Here is a 23,901-nt window from a genome sequence, read left to right as displayed (position 1 = left end):
AGCATAAGGACTTAATTAAATATAATGATAAAGTTAAAGGACTTATTAAATATATTATCCTATTATTTTGTTTTGCCCGTGAATTAATCACGTGTGATTAAAATATCTATATACACGCACAACCAAGTTAAAACATAAAATCTTTATTTCCTTAACCGAGATTTGAGTTTAATTAATATCTATTCAGATGTTCATCTTTAATCCCAAGCACTAATAAAGGGAGTGACTGTCACGCTCATATATGTCAAGCCATATGAATCACTATTCGTCCGTGTAAACCACGCACCAAACATCCACGTGAGTATCAACCACGCAACTTTCATTGTTTTCTTGCAAAATCTGGCGAGAAAGTTAAGGAAAAACAAAGCAAAATCGAAACAACAGATTGATTTTTTTTTGTTTTTGGTCAAAATTTGATGGTAGTCCCTGTACTTTGATGAAAATTATAAATTTAGTCCTATACTTTAAAAGTTAAATTTTAGTTCGTTTTAGTTTTTTGATTTAAAAAATTCTATTCCTATCATTAACATTGTTGAAATTTATCTTTATTTTTTTTTCAATCATATGCGAGGCCATATGAGGCTAGTTTAATCAACAGGCTAAGTTGATAAATTTTGATGAAAAATATTAACCGATATCGTTGATTGGACTAAAATTTTTAATTTTAAAAAATAAGACTTTTAATTAAGGAAACTAAAACTCAAATTTTAATTAAGTACAAGGGCCGACTAAATATTTTAACCTTATTTTATTTTTTAAAACGGATTTTTAGTTAAAAGATTGGCTCAAAATTTTGAATAACAAATCACATTTGGCCATTAAATCCCCACACACCATCTCGTTAATTACTCACATGTTAATAAGACTCAGTCACTTTGGTTCTTCAAATTTACATGTAAATCTTCTATTTTCCTTTTTCCTTTTTACTATTATTACTCCCTGTAAATTGCTTGGATTTTTTTCCCCTTGTTTTATACCCAATGAAGCAATGTATGTCAGCAACATGATGGGTTACAAAAAAAAAAGCGTTCTAGATTATATGGCATGATCTTGTTTGTTCCATGCAAATTCCTTCAATAAAGCCATGAATATGAGCAACATGATGGAATAAAAAAAGTGGGTTCTTGATGATATTGTAAGATCTTGTTTATACTCAGTCACTTTGGTTCTTCAAACTCAAGTAATCTTTTGTTTCCTTTCAAAAAAAAAGTAATCTTTTGTTTTGTTTCTCTTTACATATTCCCTGCAAATTCTTAAGCTTTTTTATTGTTTATATACCTAATGAACAACTGGATTAGAAAAAAGTGAGTCATAGGTGATATGGCATGATCTTTGCTGTTTTTAGCTCTATTTAGTTCAATGGTGAATTGGTGATGGGGCCTGTTTGGGTGATAAGAAAGAGAGAGAGAAAATATCTTTCTGTTTGTGGAATTTTGAAGGCAAACCCTTTTCTCTGACAGAACCATTTTCTACATATTTATGTGTCTCCACCAGCTGTTTGTTCTCTTTTCTATATTTTTATTTGATTTTTTCCCCATTTTACTGGGTTTATGTTGTTAAAAAAGGAATGTTTTTAATTGTACTATTGTGATAGTGGTGGTGTTGGAATCTGAATATATGCTCAAATTTGTTCTTTTTTTTTTCTAGCAATAGAGTATGGATATTGGTTAATTTGTATATTATCATTAGTAGCTTTAATTTATTACAAACTTAGGGTAGTGTTCTTTTTGGAGCAAAAGTTTCATGAACTATTGTTTGCTGTTTATGTTTTTCAGAACAATTTTATCTTCTTTAATCCCAATTACTTCTTTGTTTGCAAATAGGTTGATTTTGGGTGAGAAGCTATTCAATTGCCAGTCGCCAATGCCATCAAGGGATCAAGGTTGGCTTGAAATGATGTTAAAAGGAAGTGTTTTTTAATGGTGGAATAAGTATAACCAGTTTTTGAATTGAATTTTTTGTGGTGAAAAAGGGCTTTGAAAAAATGATGATGAAAGGAGGAAAAGATGAGGCAAAAGTGATGAACCCTATGTTTCCTAGGCTTCATGTGAATGACGCTGAGAAAGGAGGGCCAAAGGCACCTCCAAGGAATAAAATGGCACTTTATGAACAACTCAGTATCACTTCCCAAAGGTTCAACTCAGGATCACAATCCATGTTGCCTTTTCCACCAAATAATAGCAACATCTTGGTTCCTTCAATGTCATCAAGCCATGTAAGTTTAGTTGCTTTTTAGCGATTTCCTGAAGTCATATGTGATGCAATTGTCTCCTTCAAGTTGCCTTGTTTATTAGTTATCTCTGTTTGTATGTCTGTTTAACTATCTATGTTACTCGTATTTAGGTGTTACTGTTAGATGCAGGTATGTTTCAGACACGGATATGGATATGGGTACTTTAAAAGAAAATGTAGAGTAGGAGCAACATGGTTAACCATTTTAGCCTTTGAACTTTGAAGTCCTTTTTGATCAGATGATACATATTGTATCATACGCATATTCATATCCAACACTCACATTGAGTGTGAGGAACATAGCTGGATTTAATCAAATGTTATCAAGCCATGTAAGTTTAGCTGCTTTTTATTGATTTCCTGAAGTCATATGTGATGCAATTGTCTCCTTCAAGTTGCCTTGTTTGTAAGTTATCTCTGTTTAACCATCTATGTTACTCAGATTTAGGTGTTGGTGTTAGATACGGGTAAGTATTTGAGGGTCTTTGGACGGTCATGTCTTTGTATTTATACCCGTGTATGTGTTGGATACAGATTAGATATGGGTACTTCAAAAAAATGTAGAGTCCGTGTAATACGGTTAACCATTTTAGCCTTTGAGCTTTGAAGTCTTTTTTCATCAAATGATACATGTATCGTACGTGTATTCATTTCTGACACTCACACTGAGTGATTTTTGTTTATAAGTGATATTTTTGAAGTCCTTTTTGGAGTCATATGATGCATTTGTCTCCTTCATGTTGCCTTGTTTATAAGTGATCTTTGTTTGTATCTCTGTTTAACCATCTATGTTACTCATATTTAGTTGTTAGTGTCAGATAGGATAAGTATCTAATATAGGTATCTTTAATTTCCTTTTAAGTTTTTCTATGTATTTGAAGGTTTTTAGACGGTCATGTCTTTGTACTCATATCCCAGTATGTGTTGGACACGGATATTAGATATGGGTACTTGTACCATACGTATATTCATATCCGACACTCACACCGAGTAACATAGCTGTATTGAATCAACTGTCATTAAGCCTCAGTCTCTTCCACTGCATTCATGGTTCTTTACCTTAAAAATTTCCAGTTTATACAAAAGAAAACCGTATGAAGTTCTAAGTTATGTTCATATTTTTAGGGTGGTGGTAATGAAAGGAACATGTTTATGCCATTTGCAAACTCCCATGAATCTTCAGTTTTGGCTGATGAGAAGTTTGATTCTTGTTCCATCCCTGGGACTAAACTAAACACCATGAAAGGAAATCAAGATCGAAAATCCTCGAAAACTACCAAGTGTCGTAGTTTTGATCCATTGCAACCACTTCATTTCTTGAACTTCAAGAAATTTTCATATCGGTCAGTAGGACTCGATGATGACCTTACGGTCCCAACCTCTATTCTGCCTGGGATGGATCGAAATCATGGTTGCAGCAAGCAAAGTGAAGGTAGGGAAAGTTTTTCTAAATCGAACTTGAGCTCTTCAATGCAGTTTTGGGCTTCTAATAAAAAGCAGATGAAGGAAAATGGAAGATTATGTGAAAGTAGTCAGGACCTCATGGAAAGGTCCAATTCAATCGTGTCAACCAGGGATGAAATATTGGCCGGCACGTCATTGGACCTGTCAACCAAAATCAAGAACCCAGGATCGTTAAAACGACCACATGCGGTGATGAATCAAGAAAATAACAGCATCACGGTTGATATGTTGAATAGTGGCGATGTTCCTGATGCAAGGTTGATATGCTCAAGACAATCACTTGGAGTCGATAATGAAAACAGAAATCTGGTGCATGAAGAAAAGACACATGGGGCTACCGAAGTTGAGGGTGTTAACAGACATAACAATGTCCCGGATGCATCAGAGTACATATCTGCTTCCGATATATGTCCCGATGATGTCGTGGGAATAATTGGCGAAAAGCATTTCTGGAAAGTAAGAAGAGCTATAGCCAAGTAAGTATCCTTTTGGTGTTGCTATCAACTACAGCTAATGAACATCAAAAGGTCTATTGAAATCGGTTTTGCATGACTGCATTTTTGTACCGATATTGAATCATATGAACACCAAAACTCTTCCCGGATGCATTAACATGTGTTGTTAGTTGTGCTTCTTAATGGTATACTAACATTATGTCGTAATTTTCAGCCAACAAAGAGTCTTTTCCATGCAAGTCTTCGAGTTGCATAGACTGATAAAGGTAGACATCTTAACATGATATTAATCTCATTTCTCAGTTTCTTACCAATCGGTGTAACATGAAAGCTAAATCACCCTGCTCGATTTTCTTATTTCTCGGATAGAACTGAAAGAAAGGGAATTTACATTGCATTGCTTTTGGAACAGGTTCAGAGGTTGATTGCTGGCTCACCGCATATGTTGTTTGAAGATACCTTTCATATCGACAGACCATCTTTCGATGTTTCTGCTATCAAGAAGTTATCTGATGATGTTCCTCAACCACCATTGATTGTTAAAGTAAAAAGTAATTCTCGAAAACCTGATACTAACATTGAATGTGCGAATGATAATGCATTTGCAGAGCTTCCTTGTGCTTCTGCTAATGATGAGACCAAAGGACTTGTTATACATCAGCCTAAATACGAGTCTTATTCTGGAAATGCCTTCTCAACACTGATGACTGCCAATTCCGGGTTGTCTCCTTGGTGTGTCTCACCACCCGGAAATCAATGGTTAGTTCCCGTAATGTCTCCTTCGGAAGGACTTGTGTACAAGCCCTACACATGGCCTATACCTCCAACTGCTGGCTTACTTACACCAGTTTATGGAAGCTGTGGTATTGTGAACTTAGGTGTAAGCGGTCGGGACTTTTCGAACACGGCTAAAAATCTTGCAGCTTCTCACCAACACGATATTGAAATTCTTCGAACTGACCCTCCTATAAGTCAGACCAACTTTCCGCATTATGGCATGCCGGTCATGAATCCATCAGTTACTGGCTCAGCACTTGAGCAGATGAGCCGTGTTATTGCTGTCCAGTCTAAGGCCAACTTCACCATGGCTCAACCGAGTTCATGTAACACGTCTAGCCAACTGAGTCAAGCAATCTCGTATTCTACTCAGAAACTACCTGCACCAAATGAGACCGAAATACAAGGGACTACTGCCAGTAGTCCCTCTGATAGAGCTAAAGTGGATGCACTTCCTCTTTTCCCTACTGAACCACCAACAACGGCAGCTAATTGCGATGCTCGGACTCATCAACAACGAACAAAGGTGATTAAGGTTATACCCCATAACCGCGTATCGGCAACTGAATCCGCAGCTCGTATTTTCCAGTCTATACAAGAAGAAAGGAAACAGTATGATTAGTGTTTTCCTTTTTATCTAATGAGAGTGTTCTTGGTTTTGTGTCTGAATATTTGATGTGTAATATTTATATGTTAATTCATGTACATATATGCAACATAAGGTTGAAAAGAACCAGTTTTTGTTCTATTCTATCCAATGCTTGCTTCTATGCTTTTATGATCAATAGGCATTTATTCGAGAGCCTTTTTGCAGCTGGGCTGGACCGGCCGGTTCAACTGGAAACCGATGATTCTTATCGTCCAAGACATCCTAAAAACTGAAAATTCAATGAATCGGTAAAAAGTCGGATTAAACCGGTAAAAGCTGGTTTTTGTTAATTTGAGATTTAGCTGCTACTTGCCTTTAATCAAGGCACTCAAACAGGGGCAAGCCCCTCGTTGGCTAAATGAGCAAATTGCTCTTTAGCTCCTCCTAAAATTAAAAGATTCAACGTACGCTTTTTTAACCTTTGATTAAATAGAAAATAATATATAATTTTAACTCTTTAGAAAAATTAATAATTTAATATAAGCATTTTTATCATAAAATTTGTAGCTTCCTGTACTCAAACCTCCAATTTCAAATTATTGTAATAACAACAGTGTCAATCAACAATAAACTTAAATAAATTTTAAGATAATTTTTTTTATCTAATTAGTAGTACACGAGTGCCCCAACTTTTCATAAAACTTTCATTGCATAGATTAGTGAAAACAAGATGGATAAGTTGATGTTTCTATCCATTTTATGAAAGCTATCTCAGTTTTGAATGGATGACGAATATTCGCATTTGAGTTCGAGTAATTAAAGTGAAACAAGATCAAGAAAGTGATGTTTTCTTTCTATTGTGATAGCTAACTTAGTTTTGAATCTATATTTCCAACATCCACATTCGAGTTCGAGTAATTAAATATACATTTCCTAAAACATGTTTCTGTACATTTCGAAACTTCTAAAGGAATGTTTACATCTGGTTCTTATTTTTCAATCATATAGAAACATTGTACTCTAAGAACATGAAAGAATTTAGGAAAGAAAAAATTTAACTATAGCAATGTCTAATTTCTTATTTCCTTGTTCTACTGACAAGGTACTCATGGGTAGAGCCTAAGTATAATCTTAACACATTTTATATTTAATTAAATCAGTCCAATCCAAAATATAGGTCTAAATTTTTGTCCAAGTCTGCTCATATTTATAAATATTTTACTCAAACCCATTTTAACTCGCTCATATAATTTTTAATTTAATACTTAATAATTTTTTATTTTTTATTTTTATTTTTATAATTTTATATACCGTCATTTTAACATGATGTATACATTATAGTAATATATAACTTACATAATATATTTTTACTTCAACGTATTTTCGAGTTTAATATTTTACTCAAACACTCTCAAATTTCGTAGATGATAACGATCTTTAAAATCTAATTTGGTTAATTAATAATAAAGGAAAGGAAGGAAAGTTGAAGAGAAGGGTAAAGGAAATATATATATATATATATATATATATATATATATATATATTTGGATAACTAAAATTAATAAAAGAATGGGAAATAATTTTAACATATTTTTATTTGGTTAAGACTTGAAAAGGAGAGTTAATGTAAAAAGTCATTAAAATAAACAAAGTATAAAATATCGTTTTAGAAATAAAATATAATTTTATTTCATTTTCTCTCACTTTCTTTCAAATTAGGGTATTGAAAGAATAAATTGATTGACTCTTAGCTTGATTGGTATGAATATTATTGTCAATACAGGAAAGCTGAGTTCAAGTGCATTGAAGCACATTACACTCCTATTTATGGATTAAAAAGGAAAGTGTGTAAATATAACCCGTTGTTTAAGAACTATTCAAAGTTCCTAGTGCTCCCTGTAAAGCTTGTTGGAAAATCCGTTGTCGGACTTGATTAATCGCTTTTTGTTGTTCAAAGTAAATGGTTCGTTTTTATAATTTTTTAGTTGTTCCAAAATCTTATAAGTTGAATTAATCAAATTCAATTTTTCTCGTTCTATCTCAGAGTATCCATTCACTCAAAACTAATCTGCCTCCATTTCTATTTTCCGTAAGCGGACCTGAGCCTTTTCCAGCCGTTCAATAACCCCTCCCCCCTCCCGCGCATAGTTCTTTTGAATTTCAAATAGTATTCAAAATCTTCTCTTTTCAATTATCTAATAAACCACTTACTGAAAATAGATTATCTTTCCATTTTTTTTTTCAAAAATTCCATGATTACCTTTCCATCATGTTTTTACATTATTCGGGCTCCATGCATTCCATTTCTTCCATTTAAATTTAACTTTTGAATTTGAATAATTCTAAATTATTTCGAACCATTTCAATTTGGGATTTTGATTAAGATCAAATCCAGTTAATCTATGCTTTAAAATTTGAATTAGAAATGGAGTTATTTTCAAGTCATTTGTAAATAGAGGGTTGTGGATTGGAAGAAATAAAATGAGTTCTTTTTACTATTCAAGAAAATGTAAAAAATATTTTTATATTGTACAATTTTTAATAATTATTATTAAATAATCGCTCAAATTGGACACTACTGAATTAGAAAACAATCTTACCTAAATCCAGCTCTAGTAATCTGTTCTATATTTTGTGTGCAAAGTTTAGTAATTTTGCAGAAAGGTCACATGTACGCAGAAAAATTGATTAACACTCTTCTGCAAAGAATGGGTAATACTTTAGCTTGGACGTGAAATTAGCTACACTGGGAAGCTCGAAACGAAGATCGGCCAACTTCCAGGTTAACCTCATTTTCAGCCGGATTTGTTTGAGTTTAGGTCTCAGCTGATGGCTGCTGCCATTGCAGGTGTTGGTTGAATACCAACAACATTAAAACAACGGCCACAAAGGGTAGGGTGCTCCGTAAAAGATCCAACTTGAGGCGAGTAATTCCAACATCGCTCACACTTTGAGCCGTCGGCCCTTGATACTCCAATCCAAACCCTGTCATCTTCGACAACGTACTCTCCAGTATGTGAAATATTTTGAACAAGTTCATGGTCTAAAGATGGAACTACCTCTACCTGCAATGTTTCCATTGAGAAGAAAGAACATGTGTTGAAAAATTATGCGTGAAGAAGTGTAATCCATGAAGTTAATAATAAGGTTTTGTTTCCAACTAGACCTGTCCAAGGGCCGGACTATCTGTTCAGCCCGAGCCAACCTTGGACGAGGAGAATTCCGAGTATTGGGGAAAATGGACTAACTACAGCTTAAACCGATTGGTGAATTCCTATTCGAACATAGGCAAGCCATCAAATATAACAGATCACTCAGTTCTAAGAGTATATATGTAAATGAAATTAAAATTACCTGAGACGTTAAGAATATGCGGTGTAAGGCGTCTGCATCATTGTTAACTGAACACATTTCGAGTAATCTAGATGCCAGGCTGGCATCAGATACATGTAGATAAACCTTTGCTTCGAGACTGGAACCTATTAGCTTCCCGGTACGAGCAATCTCCAGCACCTTGTTTACCTCGGTTCTCAGCTGGTATCAACAAGATAAACATTAGCCCTTTGCCAGTCTTCAATTTTAGTGCATTTCTCAAATAAACAAATCCAAGATTAAACATTTTGTTACGTTTAAAAGATTGGTTACCTCAAGGACCTTTCCCCAGAAATCAACTTCTTCAGCTGGAAATGCGAGCCATTTTTCATTCACAGATGGCCATTTTGACTCGAAAACAAAACCAGCAATAGAACCGTCTTTGATGGTATACTGAAAAGGAAGATTCTGCCACGCATCCTCTGCTAAATGTGGCAAAATAGGAGCAATTACCCTGGATAGGGAAAGGAGATGCGCAGCAAGAACAGTTTGACAACTTCTCCTTGTAAAACTTGTCGTGCCGCTGAAAATTGTCAAACTTAGTAAGGAAAACAAGAGAGAAAGAGAAAGAGATACTTTTTCATGATCACTTTCTTTAAGACTAGAGAATCTACAAAAAGTAAACTATGCATAATGGTTGGTTGTGGTTGAAACTCTTTACTAGTTATAATGCGAAGTACAGCTGGATAAATCCAGCTTATTCTTTAAATAAAGAACCAGCACACAATCCCTTTCCAGAAAACCTCGATACACCAAGGGCCATACTTAGATTTATTGGATTTGTTACTGAAATATCAGTATTAATCCCAAAACTACCAGTTGATGGCCAGTGACCCAAGGAAATGAAAGACTCAGTCACATTTTTCAGACTGACAAATGATTTGTGGCTGTAAATAAGAAATCAGTTATCCAAAAATGTCTTAATGCACATGACACACGAAGATTCTCAATCTATAGATATGAAGTAAAATGTTCCTAAAACTTGGAGACAATTTACCTTTATATAAAAAGCTCGGCAATTTCAAATAAGGGAAACAATATAAAATTATATGAAAAGCTCAGCAATTTCAAAACGGAGAATGCTCCAAGCAGCTTAAACAGTGCTCAAAGAATCAGTTGGGCATCAATTCCGTCCAATAATAAAATAAATGGAAACTAAAATGTTAAGTGATGGGTAAAACATATTAACTCAGCATTTGACTACTCAACCTTATTTTCCTGAAATAAATTAAAGAACTTTCAGGGAAAGCAAGAAGAAGAAACATTTGAACATGCACTCCTTCACTTTTAAGACTAGTTCCAAGCATATGAACATCCCAAGCCATGACTCATACTACCAGTTTATGTTTCAATTCAATTGATCAATAGCATATAGAACTCTTATCCTGCATCCATATGCTGAATGTCTGTTGATCAAGTTTATTAAGCTAAATACAAATGCATCACAATAACAGCAAACTCATTCCAAAAAAATAAAAAAATAAAAATCTATAGATGCATTGCATTAAGCACGGAAATAAACTGTTGGGTTATAACTTGTTCATGCAGAATGATCATGCCTGAATTGCCTAGATATAAAAGAAAAGAACACTAACCAACTTTCTTTGCAAGTAAAATATTTTGAAGCAGTCTTGCTCTTGATTGTGCAAGCAAAAAACCATAATAATGAGAACTCTAGTTTAAACTACATAGTTACTGATGGTAAATTACTGCAACAATAAAATTACACAGCATAAGACCCACAGTGACCTGTCTTTGCATATAAAAAGCTGGTACTCTGTCAGAATTTGTTTATACTTGGAGTAAAAGTCATTCTTGTTATTAAATCAATGCGAACTCCAAAAACTTGTCCAAGATGTGGAAAGAGGCAAATGATATTAACCAATATCATACAAAGACTCACACTCTAATCATCAGTTCAATAAAAGGGGGTCTACTAGAACACAATAATGAAGAAAAAGTAAAGTGGAACAGCTATCTAGATATGATACATTAGGGAAAGAATTACCCAACATAAAGTCGATCTTTGGCAATATCAAAGTAGAAATTTGACAAATCAACATTCACAAACCGTTGTACGATCTGAAATAGGGAAAAAGTTGTAAGTATTAGAAAGGAAGCAATAATGTGCATTTAGCTAAATACAAGATCTACTATATAGCAAATGAGTCAACTGTAAGGCAGCTACCAAAAACACCCAAGACTACCGTACGCAACAAAAAGCTGAAGGTTGGAACCATATTGCGATTTCAACTTTTTACTCACAGTATTGTTACATTGTCCAATAGTAGGATCTCAATAAGAAGAAAAACATAGTAGGATGTCTGTTAGGGTGCCATTATCATTGAGAAAAACTAACAGAGAGGAAAGTGTGTAGAAAGCATTTTCTGTGACCAACAACTTTTCACTGATTGTTGCACTTTAGGGAATAACTAAAACTCCAAAATGCCAGTTAGCTTGAAGCTAAACTTGCCAGAAATCATGAATTCAATATACTATTTGAAATATATATACCTGGAATATTTTGAAAAACTGATAATTTTCATAACCCTCCCTTATATTCTTTACAACATTTTCAAGCTGAAACAGTGCATGCCGATCAATCATGGGCAGTTCCTGGTAAGAGACAGCATTTTCAACCTGCCATGTAAGTAGGCCAAACTGTAAATAACAAATGATGTGAAACAAACCAAGAAATACAAATACGCTTCTCAAATTCTTCTTCTGAGTGTATCATATATTTATTGTTTTTGTGTAAGGTATGCAGGTTAGGTAGTGAAAAATCAACAGAATTAGCAAGTAATTTAATCATCTACTGGAGAAAATATAAGTGTGCGTTTTGATGAGGGATTTAATTCGCAAAGAAATTCACCAAAAAGAAAAAATAATAATAAAACTTGTTTGACATGATAAAAATTTAAACTCTCAAAACTCTTAGAATTTGAATAAGGGAATTGGATGACTCAAATTCTCATTTCAAATTCCACCTCTTGAGGTTAAACCTGTCAAGTCCTTTAAATGAGCATCTGTTATGTTTCATATTAAGCAGCTTTTATTTTATCTAACTCTTAACAACAAAAAATTGATTTAAATTATCTTCTTTTTTCTTTTACATATTATTAATAATATTATTTCACAAATTAAATGATAGCAGATTGTTCTTTTTCTATCTATAACATCATTACTTTCTACTAAAATTTTTATATCATCATATTCTAGCACTTAAAATTTCTTTTAAAAAAATATTCATCTAAACAGAGCAATTTTAAATGTTTTCAGTTCAAAATTTCAAAATCCTCATCCAAACCCACTGTAACAGGGAAAACGGGGTAACAAGTGAAGCCGGGACTTTGAAGGTTGATTTTAAAAAGAACTAGAACATACCTTCCAGTCATGCAGATTCCCAAGGAGATATCTCAATGTTCCTCTCAGCTTCCTATATACATCAGACATTTGACGGAGGATCTGTGGCCCAATCATCACATCACCAGTATAATCTACACTAGAAACCCAGAGTCTCATGATATCAGCTCCATAGCCAGGTGCTTCCTACCACCATGAGATAATTATCATCAGAAGCTATATCTATTGAAAGAAACAGGGAAGAAAGAAAGAATTTGGAGGGGATTATATTGCCAAAAACTAACCTTCTGGTTCTTCCCTCCCTCAATAATGGTATGAGGATCTACAACATTCCCCAAAGATTTGCTCATCTTTAAACCCTTCTCATCCAATACAAATCCATGTGTTATAACACTGGAATACGGAGCCTTTCCTGGATGGTAGAGAAGAAAGAACAACCAATCAGGGTTACATATCCAAACTGAATGAACGACATTGCAACAAGAGACATGCTGGAATCTATTACATTGCAGTAATATAATTCTATTCAACAAGCAAGTTTAATATCAAATCAGAGAATTGGTAGCAACCACTAGTGCGCCGCAAAAGTTCATAAGGACTACTTATTATAGAAACCAGGTGTACTTACAGTCATTGATGCAGAATAGGAAGAAGCTGCATGAGATATTTCAGTATTATTAACTACATGGATATATTGTTGGGTTTACTCACAATTGTTATATATATTGAGAATAGCATATTATTTAGGAAATTTAGTGTTACTGTTTCGCTTATTTTGAGATGATAAGTCATCAAGGTTATATTTGGAATTTTGTTTGGTTTCTTGTGTACTCTACAACCTACAAATTGCTTCCTTATCTCACCAATTGCACTCGGTAATCATGAATTAACTGATATTTCGGTCCATTTTAATCATTGAGATTTTGAGATTTAAGGTATCGAAATGAAACTTTACCCTCTTGTTCTACTTTCCACTTTCCCTCAGTTTTCTCTCCAATCTGTATCTCCTTGCTCTCTATCAGACACTCTGTCTCATGGTGATCGCTAGTTATGAAAACATAATATAATAAGGTTTATTTTATTTTTGATAGTTGTATTTAAATGCTTTGCTAAAAATGGCAAGGAAAGAAAAATAAAATACAAGAATATAGTTACAGTCATTCTGAAAAATGAAATAACATTGTCATTTACTACTCAAAATGGAACAAGATAAGGTGACAAGTATCCACAAGGAGACCAATGCTAATAGAGTTAAATATAGTCTTAGGGAAATAAACCATCTCTGTTTCTTCCATTTTTCCTAGCAAAATTCACAAATGTTAACATATGGATGCACTTCTCACTTGACCTTATGGCTAGAATAATTCTTTTCGACAAAAGGATCAAACTTGAAAAAGAGACATACCAAGAAAATAAAAGAATGACACCGTGCAAAACAAAAGAATTATGCATTTTAAAAACCGTTTGATTATAGGGTTAACATTTAGTTTTCAACATTGATACCTTTTGCGGCAATACTTGTTAACAAGGAACTCTGGAACCACCCACGGTGCTGATCTGTACCCTCAAGATACAAATCCGCAGGAAAATTAAGGCCGTCTCTTTCTCCCAAGACAGCAGCCCAAGAGGAGCCTGACATATATGAGCAGCTATCAAACATCAGAAAACTATATAGGAAATATTTCACAGCATTAACCATTTCTCAACTATAGTAACAGAATTCAAAGCTAGGAACAGTAAATGAAAGAAGGGAAAATAATTGCATAACATTTAATGATGTCCCGGTGTTACCTGTAGTCTAACCAGAAAAGAGGTCCTATGAAGTTTAAAAACAATATAATCTATTTCATATCATAAATCTAGCATACAACACAAGTAAAGCTTTCTTCCTCATTGGTCAGCAACCTTCGGGAAAGCTTTGCTAAAACTCCACGCCAAAGAATTTCATCTAACCAGCTGTCCTGAGGTACCACAATCCCCTTCCAATGCACAACCATAACAATTTAATGAGTGGCAATGACAGCCCAACCTTGCGATGATGCTCAAGCAAGACCAAGCAACTTCTACATTCTAATCTATTTCTCAAAAGCAGCAAAGCACTTGAAGGTTGACCCCTAAGTGAACAAACCTGAGTCAAACCAGACATCCATGGTGTCTGTACCCTTTTCATACTCTGATGCTGTATCACGATATTCCTCAGGTAGCAGGTCCTCCACTGTCATGTACCACCATGCATCACTGCCTTTCTGGGCTATAATGGCTGCCACAATAAATGACCAAAATATCATGGCATGAAATCTTAATAACTCCACAGAAGTTTAAAAGTAGCGTACAAGGGCAATAATTACGGACTGTCATAGCAGTGGAAAATAATCCAACTTGAATAGAAATCCAAAAATATCACTAATGAATCCTTGAAAGATTATCAAGTGAGGGAAAAATATAAACTAAGGCAGTAAGGTTTAGAGGACATCTTACATTTGATATGATCAATAGTTTCTTTGTTCATAAGAGGTTCCCTTGAAGTGACATGATAAAAGACAGGTATAGGAAGGCCCCATGTTCTTTGCCTTGATATGCACCAATCAGAGCGGCTGGAAGTCATGGAAGATATTCTATTTTGTGCCTAAAATGCCATTAACAAAACATACCAACATATAATTGTCAACATAAATGATACCATTTTTCAAAAGATAAAATCAAGGCTTTGCTTGGTAAAATGGAAAGAAAATTGGAAAGATGAAAGATTGAAGGAGAAAAATGGAAAGAAAATATTTTTGTCCTTTCTGTTGGTGCACTAGACAGGAAAGACGGAAAAATAGAAAGAAAAGGTAATTATTTTCATCCATTGATTGATAGAGTAGAAAAATGAGAGGAAAGCAAATTAAAATTTAAGATGTGAAAGGCAAATTACCAATGAGCTTGAATATATTTTATTACTTTACATAGTGTTAAGCATCCAACCTAAAACTACCTGGCAGTATATAGGGAAACACAACTTGAATATAAGACAAGAAACCAAAGACTTAACAGACGTGAGGCCCTCACGAGCTCAACAAGAGCCCACATGTGAACAACCTCATGTTAAGCATCCAACATGAAACCAATTGAAAACAAGGTGGAGAGACTCAACTTGAATATAAGACTGCAGAAGACCTAAGTCTTAATCGATGTGGGATAACATTACATAACACAGAATTCATATTCAATCACATTATTCACATAGGCTCAATGAAAGGTGCGTACATCTGCTGCTAAAAGTCAGGTTTGAATCTCCTTCTCTCTACTCAAAGATTACTTCCAACGCCAATTAAAACAAATACCTGAGCAGGAATCCATTTTACATGACCAATAGCATCCATAGCAGCCTGACGAAAGCCTTCCACTGATGCAAACCATTGTTCAGTTGCCCTAAATATAGTAGGCTTCTTTGTACGCCAATCATATGGATACTTATGTTCTGCATAACAGAATAGGTATGGTGATTACTGGCATGGCTACCCTTTTTTGTTTAACAATACCTCAGAAAAAGAATAGCAGCCAACAACAGACCTTTATAAAATTATCACAAATAATAATAATAACAACAATAATAGAAGTAGTAGAAAGATGGGCTTTAAATGAAAAACCTACCATATGATTCTTCCATTATAATGGACAAATTTTCATCCAAGTATTTGACAACTGCAGCATTACCATCTCCAAGAACATCAAGCCCATTAAACTGCCCAGCTTCCTCAGTGAACTTTCCATCATCATCTACGGGAGAATATATAGGCAGTCCATATTTCAGACCAGTCACATAATCCTCCTGACCATGACCAGGGGCTGTATGAACCAATCCAGTTCCTGATTCTGTAGTAATGTAATCTCCTCCGATGACAACAGGACATTCCATGTTGTTAATTGGATGAACATACCTGAAACCACAAGTAAAATCTATGATCAGCAAATTGACAATTTCTTTAATTCCCCAAACATGCATTGTTAAATGATGCACTGGATTATTTAGTTCAAAAGTAACTACATATTTCAGTTTTAATTCAACCTGCAGTTTTCAAGATCAGAACCCGATAGTGTTTTCTTGACAATGAGCTTAATTCCCCATTTTGCTTCTAATGTTGGGACAAGATCAGAAGCCACTATAAAGAAAGGCATCTTTGGTTCTGTCACAATATTTCCAAGTCTTTTCTTTTTATTTCCAGCAGATGGGTGGACATCTTCTGACAATGATTTTGCTTCAACAACAGCATATTGAAGCTTGGCATTCACCGCAACAGCTGACAGGAAGTAGAAGAGAGATGTCAATTCTTTCTCCAGACTAATGAACAAAATACTTGTTATCAACCTAGACAGCACAAATTTAACAGGTAAGTACAGTGCCTCAAACATTCAAACAACCAAAGTAGCAAGAATTTATAGACTAGCTGCTTATGCATCTTCAAATTCAATGATAGTTTTCCTATAGTACCATTGGCTTAACATAGACATTGAACCAAAACCAAATAACATGATTTATTTGACAATAATTTGATTAAATAGAATTAGTAACACGTGACCTTTCACAAGTTAAAAGTAAAGCAATAACCATAAATTTGAAAAATCAAATAGTCATTAAGATCGCCTGTATCTTACCCTTATCATATCTGTGGCTAATAATTTGCAATTTAGATATACCTATAATGATTTTGTAGGCTGAAAGTGCATGTATAGAAACTACTGCTATGATCACTAGTCACTAGAATTCAATATATAACTTAAATACCTATACAAGAAAGTACCATGGTATGCATCCACCCGGTCACAATTAATATATAATTTTTAAAACCAATTAACACGTTTTCTTATATGTCTATTTATACATATTCTTTTTTACACAAATTATTTTTAAAGAAATCTGGTCTTTTAATGTGGATAATCAAACACTTGAAGAGTAAAAATAACATGAAATTTCTAGCAACATCAGATATTGATAGAGATAAAGTCATATCAAGGCTGAACAACAACAATGTAACACTAAACCCACATACCTGGTGACATAAGACCTATATAGACCTATCAATTTGGCAAGTAGAGTCGGTTTCAAGTTGCACCAATCTGGATCAGGTCAAGTCAGGTTTTGAAAATTTCAGGTTCAAGTCAGCTTTGGATTGGTTTAGTTTAGGTTTGTCGGTGGGATTTTCGGGTCAGGTGATTTCGGGTTTAACATTCAAGTTTGACACTTGAATTTAGGTCATTTTCCGGTTCAAGTTGCTGATTCTTTTATGGTCAAATTGAGTTCGGTTGAGTTCAGATTCAATGTTATGACCATGTGTTTGAGATTGAAACCTTTCATCTCATCAAAGGTGACTAAAACCTTAAGGTTTTGTCCTTGATAAATTAATTTTGACCACCATAAATAAAAGGAATAATAATTATCTATTTACACGGCTATTTACAGGTAATGTTAGTTTGATTGAAATTTTAAAAAGGTTAATGGGCCATTTGCTATACGAAACATAGAAGTAAGAACCAAAGGTAGATAGGTTATAAGCATATTTTCCTAATAGGATATTTGTACCAAAATCTCTCTTTAAAACATTTCAATGGTGACAAAAGACTACCAAAAGGCCCAAAAATAAGACGCCTACTCAAGTTTTAAAAAGGAGCCAAAACTGCCATAATTGTCATACAGACCACCATTCCAACTTAAAGAAAGGATGCGACATTTCTGTAAGATGCATGTCTAACAAGCTGAAAAGGACAAGTATGACAGTGATATGGGCAAATGCAGGGAAAAGTCAAAGAAGACATACCAGCATTGGCTGGAACAGTCCACGGAGTTGTAGTCCATATTGCTAGGCATATATCTGGAAAGAATTCTTCCAATAAGCTATCTTTACTTGAAGGTGTACTGACCATTCTAAAAAGAGCATATATGCTTCTTGAAACATGACCCTCTGGATACTGCATTAGGACATAAATGAGAAAATTAGAAACATAGCAATCCTAGAAGAAATGCATGAGGAAACAAGAATAAAGATCAGTACTGAAAGAAGAGTCATAAATCATTACAACAATAGTTTTAAAAATAGTAATAAGAAAAATAAAAGGGATAACTCTTTTACATAAATATGATATTCAACCCTCCAACTTTTATTCCATCCAAATAAGCATATATCTCTTTTCACATACTATTAGTCTTTAGCTACTATGATGAGTGTGATGCAGCATAACAGGAAAGTACTCTTTTTTGTTTCTTTTTGGATAAGCAACATTAACCCTTATTACTTATGCAGAGTTATGCTTGGCTGGCACCCAGATGGTAATTATAAACAGAAACAATTAAAGCTGAGAATTAAATATACTTTTTTTCATATTTCATTTCTTTGGGTCCTTTTCTCTTTTTTTAATGTGCCAGAAAAAAAGAAAAAAATCCAACAACATGCCAACTATACTTGCTGTTCTTAGATCTCCATAGTGAAACAGCAAGGGAAACCACAATGTAGCAGACATGTTTAAGTACAGTGACTAGTCTCTAACTACAATGGAATCTCTTTGGATACAATCTAGCATAAAACATAAAAGTAATACCAAATTATGTGATTCAGAATGACATGCTTATACTGCCCCAGTTTCCTTATTTCTCTTTTCTAGTTTTCTCTTCTTTCTTTTTTTGTAAGGTCTTTTTTATGTTTCTATGTGTTGGTTTTTTCTTTTTTTTTTTTTTTTGGGGGACACTAGGAAAATAGATTTTTTACCTCCAATTCAGCCTCTGCAAGTGCTGTAGATGACGATGGACTCCAATGAACTGGTTTCCTACCCCTATATATATGACCTTTAAGTGCCATCTCGCCAAACACTTCAATCTGGCAGATGTAGATACAAGAAAAAACAATTACTTAGTTAATAATACACCACTTTCATTAGAGATTTTATAAGGGTACCCAAAAGGCATCTTATCAGGGCATGTGCTAGAATCAGAACTTGAATTACACATTTTCTCATGGTAGATCAGTAAAAGAAAGAGTGGGAGATAATTTAAAGGTCTCAAAGAAGAGAAACAACAGTTAACTCTAATGTTGGAAAGAAATCATAGGAAGGTAATATTTTAGAATTATTTTCCTTTATAATTCACAGCAACTCTCCTTTGTATCAATGACCCACTTTTCTTCCTTCTTTCCCTTCTTTTTAGCAAAATATGCGAAGAAAAAGAAAATTCCCATCCTCTTACCAAGTTTTGACTTAATTTGTAAATCTTATTGCAGCACACAAAATTTGCACGTTTGTGATTTATGATTAGGTACTCGTTAGTAAAACGATGAAAGACTGTACCAGATACCTGGGCAGCTTCATATTTTGGATCTAATGTTAGATAAGGATTATTCCAGTCTGCCCAAACTCCAAAGCGCTGCAAAAATTTAAAATTCAAACTACTCAATTGCAAATTTTAGTCATCTATTACCAACATTAATAAATGGAAAAACAAATAAATATATCATCAATGTGACTATTAACCATGAAAAGCTTTAAAAGGTAAGTTCATTAAAAAATCAGTGATTCATTGATAACATGAATCAACTAAAACAAGCCAAACTGGTTAACACCTGAAATGATGACATTTGAGCTTTGACAGTTGCTTTGGCAAATTTCGCAGCCTTCGCTCTCAATTTCAGTGGTGTTAGATCCTTTCTGGCATCTTGATCCAAAGATTGAAGAACTGTTACAATTAGAAGTAATATAGTCAACTTAGAATTTCAACTGGGAAGATTTTGAGCTTCCTCATAAGTCAGGTATGAATGACCCTGCTATGAAGTTGTCATGAATGAGACATATTCCATTATGGCCAATATATCTATTATTGAAAAATAACATTCAATATTTACTGAAGTTGACCCAAACCAGAAATACCCGCCCCAACCCAATTTGACCCAGAAAAATAAACCAAAACCCACCTAACTTGACCCCAAAATTTAATGAAGTATAATTTTTAACATTTAAAAAATATTAATGTTATAAAAAATAATAAATATAAGATATTATATTAAGAAAATATAACTTTGATTATTATCTTCCATAATAATAATTCAAAATTTGAAAAGAAAATTTATCATTGTAACAATTTTTAACTTAACAAAATAATATATATCTTCAAAAGTAGTCCAAAAGATTACCGTTTAGTGAAAAAAAGTAAAACAGCATATATTATCTATTAAAAGATTAATTATATTTTAAAGCAAACAATGTTCATAGTTCTTTCCATGTCTTTTAGATGTTTTTTTTTAGTTTTGTACCTCTTAAATAAAATTCTACTTTATAAATTAAAACTAATAATTAACACCATTCAAACTTTTGGAGTTAAGTTTGATTGTGTAAGCCAAAACATACAAGTCTTAACAAAAATAATAATCAAGCCATGAAAATTGAAAACTAAATTAAATATCAATCCCTAAAAATCATTAATACTTTTTACCAGGAGCATATTGTTAATCTTTTCTATGACATAAACATGCATAAAGGAGTATAATATTAGCAATTTGCATTTAATGCACTTGTTATGATCTTAATTTTACATAATTCATTGACAGTTATGTTTAAGAAAAAAAATTATCTTTATGATACTAAAAATTTAAAAAAAGAAATTGAAAGTATGTGGCAGGTCCACATGCCCCTAGTTCACTTAAATAACTTAATTACCATTGATAAATTTGAACTTTATTTGAATAAGTTGTCCAAAACCAATCTGCACTGATATTAAAAGTTAACAAAATGGACACAAATTGACCCGTAACCCAAGTATTGAACCCGAAATGACTTGAACCTAAGACAACTTGAATAAAAAAAATGACCTAAACTTATATTCACTTTAAATAGAATTTACTATGGCTTGAAACAACTCAACCCGAACTCAACTCAACTTGCCTAAGTGAAAACTCTAGACATATAGATTCATTATCAATAACAATTCCAAATTTTATACAGCTACTTTTCTCAAATTTCTAGGTGCACCTTTTTCAGTAGCATTTGAATAAGGATCACTTTAACATCTTAATAAACAGAAGCAGCGACCTTAGTGATACTTGCCTTTCAACTCAATTGGCAGGCCATGACAATCCCAACCAGGCACAAAATGAACTTTATAATTTTGAAGAAGCTGTCCAAATAAAGAACAAAGTAAAAACAGATGATGACTGTTTGATTTGAAGTTATAAGAAAGAAAAAAATAAGGTACTTGAAAAGAAAATATAATGGGGAAAGATCAAAATAAATTACAGCAAATATCGATGATATGATGCCATCACTGCAGCAAAAAGTGTGTTTATGATCTGATAGTCAATAGTTTGGGCCAATACCAAACAAAACTATCTTGGTTAGACAGATGTTACAGATACAGAAACTTGAAGACTTCATTAACAGAATTTGAAACAAATTTAAAGTACCATGCTCCATAAATAAAGCCACAATTAAATCACTAGATCTAGACAATAGACAATTTAAACTGCCTCAGAAAAGTAGATCAGGCAGAGAGTTGAAGCAAGAGTGTTCTATAACAATAAATAAGTTCTCAAAATCTAAAGGAAAAGTGTCATTCAGAGATACTACAGCAACTTATCAGTTTTAATTGAGTTTGAGTTTCAAGTTCCTTATCTTTTCCATTATTTTTGCTGAAATGAGCATAATTGAGTTTGAGTTTCAGGCCCAAATTGGCATTGTGTTTGTGACTAAAAGCAAGCGGAATCACAACACAGATCTCTACCTGCTTTTGCGATTGCAAACAACACATGACAGATTCTCAGTCAAAACTTTGTCTTGTTTGACATTGTGTTTTCAATCAAATTCAGCGACCACAATAAAAAGCATTTAGATCACAATGGCTAACAGACTCAAATTCCTTGTTTTTATTGCTCTTCTGATCTTGTGCACCCCACAACAGAGAAAAAGCATCCATAAATCGAAATTCAAGGGCAACAAACTAGATTTCCAAGGTAAAGAAGCCAGAATACCTACCTTATAACGGTTAATTATATCCTTTAATATCTTATTTAATGCATGACCCATGTGTAGATCACCATTGGCATATGGAGGGCCGTCATGAAGGACAAAATTTCCCTGAAAAAGTAACTAAATCTAAGATAATAAGTCTATATAAATAAAACACAGGAATAAGTGTATGGTAAACCTACCCCGTCATTTTTATCAACAACTCTCTTGAACACTTGATGGTCATCCCACAGTTTTTGAATTTCAGGTTCCCTCACCAAAGCATTAGCCCTCATGCCGAATGTTGTCTTTGGTAAATCAACAGTATGCTTGTACCTTCCTTCTTCTTCCTTTTGACCTGGATGATTGCAAACAAGCTAATTAGTTATTAAAAATCTAAAAGTGTGAAAAAGTGTGTGATCACGAATGCACATTTGTGTATGTGCCATTGTCGTGGGGGTTGGGATGGGGGAGAGAAAAGGAAAGAGATTGGTGAACAAAAAGATAAGTTAACAGCCACTGTCTGATTAACTCGTTAATGTCTCCCATTAAAGAAAATATATGATGAACCTGACCTTGAGATGCTTTCTTTGCAGCCATAACAGGTCCTCTAGATCTTCTCTTTGAAGAAGAATAAAACTCCTCTCTGGAACAACTTGAATAGCGTGCAATATTTAAGAAAGAGAAAACTCTAACTGAAGAGCTTCCTCTGAAATAAAGTAAGTTAACAGAAGTGGTTTTCCTAAGAGATGAACCAGCTCTTTGCGACAATACCTGTACATACATAGCATGCTACTATTAGTACAAAAACTGCACTTATTTATTAACATATTCTGATGAATTTCTGAGGCTGAGGACCTTTCCACCATAACATTATAGTAACTTGCTTTGAACAATCAATTTGAATAATTTCAAGCAAAAAGCAACATCATAGTTCAGAGCAACTTTAATCGCTTTCAGTAACTCTTCATCTAAAAGGAAAAAAGCATGACACAAACACCGTGCATCTTACAAGGTAAACAAGTAAAAGACCAAAGTCCACAACAATAACAAGTAAACTGATTTTTTCGTTTTTGGGATTAGAATTCACATGCAAACAACACTATTTCTTGGTACCAAAGATTAATGAAGCAACATCAAAGTCAATAAAAGAGTAAGGCTGCATATGTATCGCAATTGTCAGTAAAAGAAATAAAGACCCAATGGCCAAAAAGAAAACCCTTTGCAGTCTCTACGGCATTTTATCGAACACTTTGCGTGGCACAAAGAATGGATGAAGAAGATGCTTACCCTATAAGTAGAAGGTTGCCGCATCGCCATTTTGGCTTCCCTGGGAGTGAAAACAGACGAATTTGCCGCAACTGATTTGAAGAAAGACATTATTGCTTTCAATTCTCTAAAAAAAATTGCTTTGTTTTTCAGCTATGGAAACACTCCATCTATTGCCAGGATTGAAAGGTGGAGTGAGAGGGAAAAATAAGTGGATAATTACGAACCACTTTTTTTATGGTACTCATTTTAGCTTTAGGACATGGAGATTTACACCCGACCCGACCCGACCCGAAATAAAATTTTAATAATAAAATGGTAGAACTGCATCTTCAATCCCTCTAAATTTCATATTAGCAAATTGATTCCTTTAAAAAAAAAGAAGCAATTTAATTATTGCCAAATTTTTTTATATCATGT

At 33.8% G+C, this 23,901-nt stretch overlaps 2 protein-coding genes across 8 annotated transcripts; one reads left to right on the top strand and one right to left on the bottom strand.

Moving 5' to 3' along the window:
- The first annotated feature begins 949 nt into the window (after positions 1-949).
- LOC105799056 (protein HEADING DATE 3B) lies at positions 950-5,713 on the top strand. 6 transcript variants are annotated; one of them, XM_012629404.2, is made up of 6 exons: positions 950-1,116; positions 1,824-1,882; positions 1,973-2,215; positions 3,358-4,172; positions 4,366-4,417; positions 4,564-5,713. In XM_012629404.2, the coding sequence occupies exons 3-6, from the start codon at positions 1,985-1,987 to the stop codon at positions 5,548-5,550; spliced, it is 2,085 nt and encodes a 694-aa protein (XP_012484858.1). In that variant the 5' UTR covers positions 950-1,116; positions 1,824-1,882; positions 1,973-1,984; the 3' UTR covers positions 5,551-5,713. The 6 variants fall into 6 exon arrangements, with proteins under 6 accessions (XP_012484858.1, XP_012484850.1, XP_012484851.1 ...); XM_012629396.2 differs by having other exon boundaries at positions 950-1,135; XM_012629397.2 differs by having other exon boundaries at positions 950-1,180.
- A 2,271-nt stretch (positions 5,714-7,984) lies between these two features.
- Positions 7,985-23,699, bottom strand: LOC105799055 (isoleucine--tRNA ligase, chloroplastic/mitochondrial). Of its 2 annotated transcripts, none has more exons than XM_012629391.2 (22): positions 23,503-23,699; positions 22,788-22,986; positions 22,416-22,570; positions 22,240-22,353; positions 21,316-21,385; positions 19,839-19,951; positions 19,574-19,642; positions 18,993-19,100; positions 18,048-18,198; positions 16,301-16,532; positions 15,886-16,172; positions 15,576-15,712; positions 14,731-14,878; positions 14,381-14,512; positions 13,756-13,884; positions 12,537-12,664; positions 12,274-12,438; positions 11,404-11,529; positions 10,898-10,971; positions 9,163-9,412; positions 8,872-9,051; positions 7,985-8,582 (listed from the first exon to the last, which is right to left on the bottom strand). In XM_012629391.2, the coding sequence occupies exons 1-22, from the start codon at positions 23,590-23,592 to the stop codon at positions 8,340-8,342; spliced, it is 3,300 nt and encodes a 1,099-aa protein (XP_012484845.1). In that variant the 5' UTR covers positions 23,593-23,699; the 3' UTR covers positions 7,985-8,339. The 2 variants fall into 2 exon arrangements, with proteins under 2 accessions (XP_012484845.1, XP_012484846.1); XM_012629392.2 differs by having other exon boundaries at positions 22,240-22,341; positions 23,503-23,698.
- Positions 23,700-23,901: the final 202 nt, after the last annotated feature.

Source organism: Gossypium raimondii, chromosome 9, assembly GCF_025698545.1.
Source record: "Gossypium raimondii isolate GPD5lz chromosome 9, ASM2569854v1, whole genome shotgun sequence".
Taxonomy (NCBI): domain Eukaryota; kingdom Viridiplantae; phylum Streptophyta; class Magnoliopsida; order Malvales; family Malvaceae; genus Gossypium; species Gossypium raimondii.
This window is presented reverse-complemented; position numbering and strand designations above follow the sequence as displayed.

What these genes read in the sequence shown, in the direction of transcription:
- LOC105799055 (XM_012629391.2), bottom strand. Translation starts at nt 23,592, where the DNA reads ATGTCTTTCTTCAAATCAGTTGCGGCAAATTCGTCTGTTTTCACTCCC. An exon ending in ATATAATTAACCGTTATAAG is followed by an intron (nt 21,386 to 22,239) that starts GTAGGTATTCTG and finishes TTATTTGGACAG; the next exon opens with CTTCTTCAAAATTATAAAGT. An exon ending in AGGGAGGGAAGAACCAGAAG is followed by an intron (nt 12,439 to 12,536) that starts GTTAGTTTTTGG and finishes TCATGGTGGTAG; the next exon opens with GAAGCACCTGGCTATGGAGC.
- LOC105799056 (XM_012629404.2), top strand. Translation starts at nt 1,985, where the DNA reads ATGATGATGAAAGGAGGAAAAGATGAGGCAAAAGTGATGAACCCTATG. An exon ending in CTTCAATGTCATCAAGCCAT is followed by an intron (nt 2,216 to 3,357) that starts GTAAGTTTAGTT and finishes TCATATTTTTAG; the next exon opens with GGTGGTGGTAATGAAAGGAA. An exon ending in AGTTGCATAGACTGATAAAG is followed by an intron (nt 4,418 to 4,563) that starts GTAGACATCTTA and finishes CTTTTGGAACAG; the next exon opens with GTTCAGAGGTTGATTGCTGG.